At 43.3% G+C, this 13,479-nt stretch overlaps 2 protein-coding genes across 2 annotated transcripts in view; both read left to right on the top strand.

The window, feature by feature from the left end:
• hoxb3a (homeobox B3a) overlaps positions 1-5,296 on the top strand; it is a 45,268-nt gene extending 39,972 nt beyond the window's left edge. The window contains 3 exon segments of the mRNA XM_030057782.1: positions 4,043-4,332; positions 4,334-4,831; positions 4,833-5,296. Coding sequence (XP_029913642.1) covers positions 4,043-4,332; positions 4,334-4,831; positions 4,833-4,916 — 872 coding nt within the window. The 3' untranslated portion in view covers positions 4,917-5,296.
• Positions 5,297-12,907: 7,611 nt separating this feature from the next.
• Positions 12,908-13,479, top strand: part of hoxb2a (homeobox B2a) — a 3,991-nt gene continuing 3,419 nt past the window's right edge. Inside the window, exon 1 of the mRNA XM_030057783.1 lies at positions 12,908-13,479. This exon is cut by the window's right edge and continues 665 nt beyond it. The gene's annotated coding sequence lies outside the window, so the exon portion shown is untranslated.

The following is a 13,479-nucleotide window of genomic DNA, read 5'->3' as shown; positions in this document are numbered from 1 at the left end:
GTTAAAACCTGTGACTTTACAGTACAGGACAGTCACTCTAACCAACCAGAGGCAGAGGAAGTCTGGCTAAAACACACACACACCGACACCAAGAAGTACACTCAGTGTCTACTTTATCAGGTTCACCTGTGCAATACAGTCCAATACAACACCTCTGCCATAAATTCTACAGTTTAAGAAAGTTTATAATGTTAAGTTTGTGTTGACATTGTGGAGAATGTGTCACTTTAATTCTGTGTTTATTACTGAGGTTGTAGTTTGCAGAGGTCTTGTACTGGACCACACTGTATTGAGAGGTGTTTCTAATTGCTTTTGAATTTGACATTGAATTTCTAATGTCTTCGTATAATCAAATGGCATGATGTTCCGTCCCATTACAATTCTGTATTGTGGTATTTTCTCAGGATACACAAGGTCACACATTTGTAACACAGAACACAAAATGACAGCTTTGGCAGCCATGTTGGAATTTGTGCAGCAAAAAGTTTGCTAATCGTGTGGGTTTCTGGAGGGAGGGTGGAAGTGCTGGTGACATGGTGTGTTATTTTATGAAACAGTCACTTGTCTTATAGATTTATATCACACATAAGGAGCAAGAGGAAGAATTGGGTTAGTCAGTTTGTAGATCAAGAGTAATGATGGATAATGAACTTGATGTCTGTAATTTATGGCTGAATTATACCCTTATATTATACCCTATAATACCCTATAATTACCCCCCACACCCGCCCACCCCCATATAGACTGCACATCTTCCACCATTCACCCTCCTCCCCATCCTCAGTTACTCCTCTTCTTTCTCAGCACTTCCTCATTCACTCTCCTTGCTCATTATTTCCACTCACATTACTCTTCCTCCTCCTCCTCACACCTGCCTGGAAAGCCACTGTCATCCGCAGGCAGGAAAGTATTAAGAGGAAGAATTTAAATGTCATGTTCCATAACAGATAGAGAGACATTCAAATTGGAACATATTAACAGCTGGGAAAACAGAAAACGAGGTGACAGATTTAAATATCTGCATGTTTGATAGTGGATAAAGACACAGAGGCACCGATATTTTTATTTGAACTAGTATTCATCATAGAAAAAAATAAATAACAAATCCGTGATAATGAATATGAGTTTCATATTCATGTTCAATCGCAGAGAGAAAGAGAGAGGGGGAAGAGAGAGCATTCAGCTGGCTTGATGGAGAGATGAAAGGAGATGAGAATGTTTATTGATGAGCATTTGAAACAATCATGTTTAGAAAAAAAAATGTCACTGATTTGTGAGACAGACGAGATGCATATCTCTCCGTCTGCCTCCTCACAGAGATAAACGGACGGAGAGTTAAACTGTTGTTTATATTGTTGATGAGAGAGACACAGATAGGATCTTTATGTTTGGTTTGAACTGCGCTGCATCAGCCGTTATTGCTATGAACATATATTGATAGCACATGATATACTGTATACACACACACACACACACATACAGAAAGAGAGAGAGAGAGAGTCAGTCATGCTCTTCACTACAGATCTGGCATGGAAAAATGGAAAATGGCTACCAGCCAAATGCTACTTACTTTCCACCTGAGGCTACCAGGTTAGTAAATCAACAGGATCTCAGTTTGAGAGAGAAAGACAGTTTTGAAGACAGATTTGAAGGGATGAGGTGGACGAGGGAGGATGTTTAAAGATTCATGAAGGTTTCATTGGTGGAATTTTTAAGTTATACCAACTATCGATCAGTGGCACTGGATCAGAGTCAGGTTTCTTGTGTCTAAATGCTTGTTAAAGTTAGTTCAGTTTACAGCAAGGCTAGTTGACAGGTAAGCAGCCATTCAGTTTTTTTTTCCTGTTTTTGTTGTGTTTGCTTTCTGCTAAGTATTTTCATGTTTACTTAAGGTGTGACTATTTTGTAATGAAAGTGCGGTCCTCAGCTTGGTGAAGTGCTCATGCGTGTGCTGAGGCATGGGCCTGAACTATCAGTTGAAAAAATGATCAAAATAGCAGTATGGTGCAATATCCAAATCACAGCAGCTGCAGTTTAATGGTCATGGTAAAATGACAAAAAAAAAATTACTAGAAATGCATAATTATGGTGCTAGAGAGAGGCTCTGGCCTACAAATTCTATTTTCCAGACTTAAGAAAACATGTTTGTTTGGTACAGCATACAGCAAAAACATTTTCATTACCAAAATACTTTTTTTCCGTTGAAAATAAAAACTATGACGCAAAAAGTATAATTCCCGACAAAATGGTTAAACAATATTACAATCAGAGCATCTTTCAAAAATTACCATATCATTCAGACCCACGTAAATCATGACTTTTTCCCCACCACAGTTCTTGAACATGAAGGTTTGTTTTTGTTTTTTTTTTTGTTTTTTGTTTATCTAAATGCAGTATTACAATGAACACAAGTTTAAAACATTCAGTGCACGTTTGATGAACAAGATTGAGCTTAATAATTGTTTTACACAAGCTGCATCCAAGACCTCTCTACTGTAATATTTCAATCTGAAAGAGTTAACATGATTCTTACTTAGTTCAAGTGTTTTCAAGCCAAACCTAACCAAACAAGGCTTAGGCCACATCCACACTAAAAACAGGAAAATCTAGTTTAGGAGAGCGCAGTTTAAACCGTCCACCCACACTCGACCGCACGAGCGTTTTTATGTCCGCACTGAAACGCACAAAAGGTCCACTGTTGCCACACGGCTTCCACTCAATACATTCACCAGATCACATGACGATTAAGGTTGACCGTGACAGTTTTTCCCTCACCAATATTTAGTCTAACTCTGGAGTAACATTTAGTCCCCTTGCCAGTGACCTAGCATGACATGCTTGATACGAGTGGATTCCTTAGGCCGTCTGGTTTCATACATGATAACACTACTTTAAGATACAATATTCCTTACTATCAATCGTTATTAAAAAAAAAAAAAAAAAAAAAAAAAAAAAAATAATGAAAAATCGATAAATTTTTTCCCCCCACCCCTAAAGACAATTTTACACCTTTGGTTTCCCCATCCACATGAAGATGTCGTCACATTTACACACCTTGGAGACTGTTGTTGAAAAGCTGTTTTCATGAAAAAAAAGATGCATTTTCAAATTTACCCGGCTTAGTGTGGACACGCCCTCACATTTAGATAGCAGGTGGCGGGCTCCCTCGTTTGTTCTGGGGGATCAGACCTGTGGCTCTGCCGTCACGCGCCGGTTCTCGGCAGAGGAGGGTTATCAGAGGCAGCAGGGAGGCAGGGTGAGATTGATTTTGGTATTGTGGAATGACACAGCTGGGCTTTCCTCAGGCTTCACTCAGCACAAATCAGCACGGTCACATCCAGTCAGCACCGATCAGCAGCAGCAAACAAACACAAACGCCACACAGGAAGTGACACGCTTTCCCACACAGAACGGCATCGAATACAAAACCCTCTGCCTCTACTGAAGTGTCCCTGAGCAAGGCACTGAACCCCTCCCAGCTCCACAGCCTGACCTTTGACCTGAGGAGCTACAGGGTATCTTTACAGTGAAGTTATGGGTGATGTTAGTCTGCTGGCTGCTGTTTCTATGGCGAGCTGACTGCAGCCGGTGTGTGTTGACCTGCTGTAGCTGTGGGCGGTGTGTCTATCCAGCCATGATGCAATTTAGCTGCTGTGGGCCGGCGCCGGGCCTCGCCTCTTAATAACTGCCACCGTTATGAAGTGTTGACAACTAATATCAGGGGAGAAGTCCGACCCCCCTCTGCTTTATTAACAAACTGAATGCTTTCAATTTCCTCCCGCAAGCACGCTAATTGTGTTTTATCCCCTCTCTACCTCCATCTTTCTCTCGTTTTTTGAGCTCCCTCTCATTCTCTTCCTCCTCCTTTCATCCTTACTTCTTTTCTTATCTGTCTTTTCCCTTCCCACTCTCCTCTCCTCTTCTTCCCTCACTCTTTCCACTTTTTCTTATTTTCTCCCAACCTCTCTGCTTTTGTTTACCTTTCATCTTTTCTTCTGTCTCACTTATTTCTCTCTCCCGCTCCGCCTCTCTCTCTGCTCAGTGTCGGGAGGAGCTGAGAGTGGAAGCGGCGGTGAGAAGAGTCCTCCCGGTGGTTCATCGGCAGCGTCGAAGCGAGCCCGCACAGCGTACACGAGCGCCCAGCTGGTGGAGCTCGAGAAGGAGTTCCACTTCAACCGCTACTTGTGCCGGCCGCGCCGCGTCGAGATGGCCAACCTGCTCAACCTGTCCGAGCGCCAGATCAAGATCTGGTTCCAGAACCGCCGCATGAAGTACAAGAAGGACCAGAAGTCCAAGGGCCTGGGCTCCAGCTCCGGGGGCCCGTCCCCCACCGGGCTCCCCGCCGTTGCCCATGCAGTCCTCTGCTGGCTTCCTCAACTCCATGCACCCCATGGGAGGGGGAGGCGGGGGAGGCGGGGCGGGCTATGACGCCCCATCACCGCCATCCTTTGGGAAGCCCCACCAGGGCGTCTCCTATTCCATGTCCACTGCCTACCCCAATGTGCCCATGAAGGGCTGCCCTCCCCAGCAGAAGTACGGCGCCCCAGCCCCGGACTACGCCGACCCCCACCCCCACCACGGCCTGGTGCAGGCCAACAGCACCGGCTACGGGACGCCCACCAACATGCAGGCCAGCCCAGTGTATGTGGGTGGGGGCAACTACGTGGAGCCCATGCCCGGCTCAGGGCCCTCGATGTATGGCCTGAACCACCTCGGCCCCACGCCCCCCCACCACCAAACCATGGACTACAACGGCGCGGGGCCAATGTCGGCCACCAACCAGCACCACGTGGGCGGAGGGGGGCCCCCGGGCCCCTGCGACCCCCCCCGCGCACCCTACGTACACGGAGCTGTCGGCGCACCACACCTCGACTCAGGGCAGAATCCAGGAAGCACCCAAGCTCACCCACCTGTAGCAGGTTTGAACCAAGTAACAGCGTAGGAAATAGTGAAGACGACAGAACTAAAACACAACACGACTCACAGACTCACCGACCGCAGGCTCGAGGGCCGCAGCGGGCTCGAGGGCCGCAGCGGGCTCGAGGGCCGCAGCAGGCACAGAGAGATGGCCAGGGGAGGAGCTACAGTGGTTTTTTAACAGCGTCAGTATTTCTGAGCTGAGGTTTCCATTTGATTTGCCTTTAAAAAAAAAAAAACCAAGGCCACGTCCATCATGTAATCACAGTCAGGGAGAAACACATAAAACACTACCACACTACAAACGGATTAAAGAGGAACTACTTCATGTTTAAGTCATTAAAAAAAAAAAAAAACAGTAATATTGTGAAACCATTTTTCGCTCTTAGAGGCAGGAACTCCAACTCACTGAGTGTTTTTATCGTTTTACTCTCAGTGACGTCTCTGTGCGCTCAACTCCTCAGGAAGTGAGGACAAACTGGTTTTGGAGTTTTCTAGCAACGGTCATAGATTTTTTTTATGGCTTTGACATCATCAATCATTACTTTTCTCCTTTAAAAAAAAAAAACATTATAATTTTTGTAGCACTTCAATAAAAAATCCTAATTTTCAGTGTACAATTCATCTGGCAAGGTTCTGCTCCTGATGCTGTACTCAGAGACGAGGTACTCACATGAATATAGAGAGTAAAAAAACAAAATGAGCTCGAAAACAGGAGGAACAGAACTACAACAGCAGAAGTCAGTAGTTTGCCGGGCGGTGCAGTAAGACGTGCGGCCGGCAGCAGCGATTAGTCAGTGGTCAGTGGCTGGTGTGTTTCTGTTGTTGTGGCTGGGCTCCTGCAGAGCGGCAGCCGCTGTGCAAAACCTCTCTCAGACATTCCTCTGCCTCACCGCTGGGTTTCTGTCAGGGTCCGGCCATGTCTGGGTTCACCTCTGCCGTACGGCCTAAAACCACACCACGTTTCAAACACAAACACATGTATGCACTAGAGATGCAACAATGTGGAATTTCAGGGTCTTCAACAATAACTATCAGTTTGTTGTATCCAAAAGCAGCGTGATGACATTACTCTGCATTTCATATCAATTCAAGACCAAACATGATGCACTGCACAACAGCGGGCATAACAATGTTTAATGACGGCTGGTCAGAACAGACAAACATTAAAACCGCTTCTGAATGTTTTTTGGATTAAAATGTGAACAGCAAAGAGCTTCAGAAGAACCGCAGCTCTTTGTAAGAAGAGCTTCCACATTATTAGACAGAATTATCGGCTGAAATTCTTTTATCGGAACAATAACGATAAATTAATTTTCTCATTGATCAAAGGATAATATATATCGGCCACTGATGTGTCGTGTGTCCCCGACACACACACACACACACACACACACACAGAGCTCTCCCTGTTCCTGAAGTGGGGTGGTAAATGAAATAGTTGAGATTTTAATGGGCGGTTAACGAGGTGGGCAGATTTATGTTCTCCCACTCCAGGCAACACATGTCGGTGTCAGCCGGCTGAGCTATGCAGCACTTCTGCCTCTCCATCAGCCACAGAGAGAGATATATATACAGCCCTGCAGGCGCGCGCACACACACACACACACACACACACACACACACACACACACACACTCACACAGGGTCCATCCTCAGCAAGTAAAAACCACTGGATCAGTTTCCTGCCATCTCTTTTGGTCTGCTGCCATACCTGTCTGTCTCTCCTGACTGTCTCACTGCTACTAACCTGCTGTCTTCTGTTTCTGGCAGCGACACCATGGCTTCTGGGGGAAGGAACATTTCCCACAATCCCCCACAAGCACCCCCACCCCCACCACCACCACACAGGCACCACCCTCTCATCACTTCTGCTACAGGGTTTAACAAGCTAACAGCTCGCTAGGCTAAGCTAGCTCCCATAGACTTACACACACACACATCAGTGCTAAGCTACTTTAGCATACCACACACACACACACGCACGCACGCACGCACACACACACACACAGACACACACAGCAACACTAAGCTAGCTTCCTTATGTTGAGCCACGTCCTGGCTGTCGACATGTTAAAACAAACACAGAGGACACGGAAGAAGAAAATGAAAGTTCTTATTTTAGCACATCATCGACACAGGGTAAAAAATATGAGTGAAGAACTCTTTATTTATGTTTGGGTAAGTCATACCCCCGCTCCTCTTTCTCTCCCCTCTCTCTCTCTCTCTCTCCCTCTCTCTCTACCAGTCTGGAAGGGTTCACTTACATTAGCAGACACTAATGCGAAAAAGCCCACATTTTTTATATTGTTTTGTTTTGTTTTCTTACATATCTTGACTTTTAAACGTGGATACAGGGTATATATTTGAACAAAAATGCATGTCCTGGAAAAGCGGGCAGGCGTTCTTTTACACTCTTAAAACTGCTGGGTTGATTTTGTAAACCCATCAGTGAGGCGGCATGGGTCAACAACCACCACCAAACACTCCCCGGGGCAGCTGAAGAGTCTGCTTCCAAAAATGAGATTATATATCATAATTTAATCTGATAAAAAAAAAAGTGAGAGGTACTCTTACAAAAACAAGTGACAGCACAAACGAACACAAACTCAAGCACTTTAACGGTGCGCTGTTGATTTTTAATAAAAGATAGATGTTAAAACACAGTGAAACATTTTAACAGACTAAATCCTCTGTTTTATTATCCTGCAGATATGCAATACTTTGGAAATACACTCTTGAGCTGATGAGGCATTAAAAAAGAGCACAAAGCATGCCTGGTTGACCCAAGCTGACCCTAAGTTGGAGCTATTAAAATGAACCTATCCTGAATTTTTTTAAGAGTGTAGATTTACACCAACGCTTTCCACATCCAGGCATCATTGTTGCACTTAGAGTTTACATTTTGATGGTTAAAGGTAAAAAAAAAAAAAAGAGAAAAATTAAATCTTATTTTGAAGACGGAAGGCCCTCCAATCAAAGCGTCTTTCGCCAATGTGTGTTCAAGTGAACATTCATATATAAATATTTATTTGTTATAGCCAGTTTAAAAAGACTTTCTGTTTTGTATTATTATTATTATTATTTATCCTTCATGTATTTATATCGAGAAAAAATACTGTACTTTTTTAGTATTTACCTGTTATGAAAGAAAAAAAAAACATTGTGTTTTCTTCTTGTCCATTGTACCGAAGTTTAATTTTTTAGTTCTTGTATTTTAGAGGAGAATAAGTAGTTTTTATGTTCCTATTATGATCCTTGTACATAAATGTCTTGGCTTGTACAGGGAAAAAGGCAAGGACGGGGATTGGAAACCCGTCCGTGCATAGTCGAAAAATTTAGACAAACTATTAGCTGGAGAAAAAAAGAGAACAAGTCTTTTTGGAGAAAAACAACTTCCTTTCTTTGTCCTTTGTAGCTCCTTTTTCTTTCCTTGTTGAGAGAGTTGTCTGTCAAACAATTCTTTAATAAAAATGTTATGTTATTCAGACCCATCCTCAGTCCTTTACACTTGTCACCAAGTTCTACTCCAAAACTTCAGCGCTCACTAACTAAAACCTCGAGGATCCAGTCTGAAAACATTATCCAAACTTTTAGATGACTCACCATCTGCTGAAAACTACCATTAATTGTTTCAGTTTTGTGCTGACAGCCACCTTTTTAAAGATTATTTTCAGCTTCATTCAGCACTCTGGAGGGAAACTTAACGGAAAACTGCAACAAAACTGCAATCCCCTTTTTCCGACTTCCCTAGACTGAGACAACACTTGGATACCATTTTCTCCTCTGTGCGTCCAGTGGTTCAGTTCCTATGGGTAGCATTTCCTGTTAGCTTAGCATAAAGAGTTGAAGTCTATGGGAGTCGTTAGCCTGGCTCTGTCAGAGTGAAAAAATAAATCTTACAGCAGCTCTGAAGCTGTCTGATTTACACAGTGGATCATGTGGATTTGAGATACACGTCTTGGGATTTTTTTTTTTTTTTTAATTGAGGTTGGTTTCAGGAGAAGTTAGATGGTGGAACTGTAACTGAAAACATTTATCCTTCCATCTATCGCAGTGATCTGCACACTGAAGGTGAAGGAAGATCCACCACAAATTAACTTCTCCTAAAACCACTCTGCTCTGATCTTTTTTAAATTCCACATATTTCAAATCCACCTGATACACTGTGTAAATCAGACAGCATCAGGGTTGCTGTTAGGTTTTTTTTTTTTTTTTTTTCCACTTTGACAGAGCCAGGCTAATGACTCCCATAGCATTCAAGTGTTTATGCTAAGCTAACAGGAAAAGCTACACATAGGAACTGAACAACTGGACATACAGTGGTGAAAATGGTATTAAACAAATTGTGTCAGTCTAGGTGAGGTCGAAAAAGGGGATTTTGCTCAAAATGTTGAAGTGTTCCTTTAAAGTCCAGAGATGCTCCGGGGCTAATACCAGTGTCAGATATCCAGCCAATATCGCAGGCTGGAACAGAGCATCGCTGTCAGAAATCCCACCAAAAAAGAGCTAACAACAAAACTATTTTGAGATCAACTCCCAGTCCCCTTTACATTTAACAAACCAGATAGAAAACCAAGGGTTTCCATCCCATCAGACCCTCCATATGTCAACTTACATCTAACAGCCGCCTTTCTGTATTTTACCAGCCGGCTTGATTTTTTGCAGAAAGCAGGGCCTCATGAGGACGGGGGTTCACCTATTCAAACAGACAAATGGCAAATGGTATTAATTTACCTTCCTGTTTACGAGCGCAGGGCTCAGTGACGCTAATGTCAGATCCTGGGCCCGGTCCCAGGCGGGACGGAGGGATTTGTTTCCAAGAGCTTTTCCGAGTGCTAAAACCCGACACCCAGAGCCACGTGGGACACATCAGAAATCACAGCAGACACTCCGCTCTCTGACTTCCTCGCCACTCAGACTGCATTAGATTGCTCTAAAAAAAAAAGAGGAAAACTCTGACTGTATCTGTGATTTCTGCCTGATAACCCCAAAAACCAACCCTCTGAAACTGCTGAAGCAACAGAATGGCACAAGAATAAGTACAGATATTTTGAGTTTTGTGTCCTCAAACAGCAGACACAGAACAAAAAAGAAAAGCAAAAATTAAAATGACCCAAAACCATCACTGCAGTAGTTTCACATGAGGGGAGTCTACTCCCCAATATAAAAAGTCCTTTTATAAAAATATCTGTGTTGAAATCTTTCAGACTGCTGGCTTGTTGGATATGCTGTGCAGAAAACCACAAAGAATTTGCTTTATAGCTTTGACTCTTTCTTCAACTGTTCAGAAATTCCAACAATTGAATACTTAACAATTTACATAACCTACTTACTTAATGCAATTTATTTGACTGTTACACCATTAAGGATTTTAATGAATGAATGAAAGGAAAACCAAGAGAAGCTGCCAATGACCCAGATTTAGCCCTTGAACCAGAGCTTAAGAAACCATGAGGAAAAAAATCAAAACAAAACCCAAACAAAACTAACAAACAAGAAGCTTTCAGGAGAGACAGGAACCTGAGAGCGCCAAAAGCTGGTTCTTTTAGCTTTTTGTTGCTCTCTCCTACTCTATATCACTCACTCTCTCTCTCTCTCTCTCTCACACACACACACACACACACACACACCACCGATCTTCCTGGTTGCTATGTGTCCTGTGTTGATGTTAGAAACTAAAAAAAGCCCTCGGGCCTGCGCCTTGCACGGTCACGTGGTCACCCCCACCCCCGACAGCCTCACACGCACGCACGCGCACGGCACTCGGGCGGCCTGAGAGCAGCATAAGTTGGGACATAAATCAGACTCGCGCTATAAATAACGGCCGCACTTCCCTTTACATCTCCGCTGGACTAACAGACAATAAAAACACCAATAAGCAGAGATTGGATCTAATTTATTGCCTCATAAAAACAGACGGAGAGCCGCTCGGCTTCAGCACGCGCTCACTGAGAGAAAATAATATATCTGTTACCGGACAACTCTTCATAACCTGCACAAGAGTTTTAGTCTACACATCAAAAGCCCAAATAAATCAGTTTTTTTATTCTTGTTTTAAAGAAAATACAGCAGTTTGTGCGTCTAATAAAGAACCGATCAGTCATCCTGTTGGTTGGATATAGATATCAATCCGCCTGAAAAAGCCTCATTAGTATAATAATAATCCCAACAAAAAATAATAATGATAAACATAATAATGATTTTTTTAAATGAAAAAAAAATGTAATTATTACTATTATTATTGTTATTGTTATTGTTCATGTGGTTGTGTTATTGTCGTCGTCATTATTTTAATATATATCTCTGCTTACATTGGCTAATTTATAGAATTCATTAGCTTGTATAAAATCCATGTTTATCCTAATTCTTACATTGGACTCACCAGGACGATGGTCTACAATTATTACATTATTACGTCATATTACTTTTACGTTTCCCAGACCAACAAAATCGCGAATGTTAACATACAGGTCCGCAGGTTTCAAGAATAGTTGATTTACCATATATACCGCTACCACCAACTGCCGGACTAAAATAAAACCAAATTAAGTAAAATAATAAGAAAGGAAATTTTTAAAAAAAAAAAAGAAGAAGAAGAAGAAGAAGAAGAAATAAAATAAAATACGATAAAATAAAGATACAAATCCCTATATGTTCAGTCGGTGGATCCACGTTTCCAAAACCATTTCTTTAGCCATAAAAACAGGATTCTCCTCTTGGCCAAACCCCCAGAGGACTAGGGAAATAATGCTAAAATAAAATAAAATGAGGCAGAGGTAAAGGCTGGTCATGCAGTGTGCTTGTCCCAGAGATTTGTGCGGCTTCAGTCTGTGTGCTCGGGCTTGTCGGCCCACACTCTGCCTCCGCTCTCTTCTGCGCTCAATGGGCCTCAAAACTCCCACACACATTTTCTCCTATTCTGTCTTTTTCAGAGCCAGAGGCGAAGCCAAATGGCATGGGAAAGAGAGGAAGAAGAAGAGGGAGTAAGGGGGGGTAAAAGTGCCTGCTTGGCCCTCGTCGTTTTTAAACAGATAACATGGCAAAAATGTCTGTTAGGCGTGAGAGCGATTTCCATTTGCGCCGTGCGTAAAAGGGATCTAACGTAAAATCAGGGACAGTTACTGGAGCTAAGAGAGAGAGAGGGAGAGCGGGAGGATTTCATTGTTGGGAAACTGAAAGGGTGAGAAAACGGGGAGAGAGGGAGCCGCTGTCAGGCTCTTTGCAGGACAGAAAGATTGATCACCGCACTTCTTTTTTTCCACTCTGGTCTCCTCTGAGCGGCCCGAAAATATCCGCTGCTAAACTCCCCGATTCTGCTTCTGACACAAATCTACACGAGAGTCCCGTCCTTACACAAATCTGCACACTCTCCTGCACTTGCTGAAAACCTTTGTTTTGTTTAATTATTAATATTATTACTGTCGCTGTTGTTGGATTATTTTTCATCAGGAATGGCAGAGGGCCTGTGATTCCCTCAACAGTTGCACGGAGCGACCTCGCTGTGAACTCTCCTCCGTAAACACAACGCGCATTTTTTACACTTACACACACACACACACACACACACACACACACACACTGTGAAGACAGAGAGGGGTAGAGGGAGAGAGATGCCTGCTAGTTTGCAAAAAAAAATTCAAGCCTGTGTGCACAGTCTATTTTAAGGTTGTTTCATATTTAGTAGGTCTATTTGGGTATTCACACTCTCTCTATTTCTCTGTCTGCCCCCCCCCCCCCCCCCCCTTCTCTCTCTCTCTCTCTCTCTCTCTCACACACACACACACACACACACAGTTCAATCACCTCTCCAAAGGCTGTGCTCCAAATATATTAGGCCTACATTATAAAATTGAAAATGCCACACTTACACAGCACCAAGGCTCCCCCCTCTCTCTCTTTCTCTCTATGTCTCTCGCCCCTCTGCTTCACAGTCAAATCTCAGCAATTTCTACTGTTCTTGTCTGCTCTGTAGAAGCCAGTAGAAATCAACATTAGAGTCTCCGTCCCTCCTTGTTGCTATCTAAACACTCTCCAAGTTGCTCAGGATTTTTGGACTTTTCACTACACCGCTGTCACACTTTAAGATTAATGAGCTGATAAACACTTTTTTAGGGGTGGCCATATTGTAAACGGTGCCGGCCTGCTCCGCTCACCCGGTGTTAACAGTCATTACATCACCGAAAGCACGGTAAAAAAAAAAAAAAAAAAAAAAATGTCCAGGAGATGCTCTATTGTTTGCTGGTAAAAACCGGGCCGTGATGCAGCGGCCCGCCGCCCACACGGCACACATGGCGACCGGCCGCTTTCTGGGCTCCACATCCAGAATTTACCCCCCGTTAAGACACAACAATACCACATATCCTCTGTTAGTTTTTTTCTTCCCACAGTATTTCTTGGAAAAATAATGCGCTTCTCACAGCCGCCACCAGGCCCGGGCTCCTTATTGGCCGTTTTGAGTCACATGACCAGGAATTGGCTGCAATTTCGCCCCATAGTTGTTCAGTTTAGCCTACCCAGGTCCCCATACGCTAGTAATATCACCAATATACACAATTATTA

The sequence above is a fragment of the Myripristis murdjan genome, chromosome 8, assembly GCF_902150065.1.
Source record: "Myripristis murdjan chromosome 8, fMyrMur1.1, whole genome shotgun sequence".
Classification (NCBI taxonomy): domain Eukaryota; kingdom Metazoa; phylum Chordata; class Actinopteri; order Holocentriformes; family Holocentridae; genus Myripristis; species Myripristis murdjan.
The sequence above is the reverse complement of the archived record's forward strand: the minus strand, read 5'-3'. Positions and strand labels throughout refer to the sequence as shown.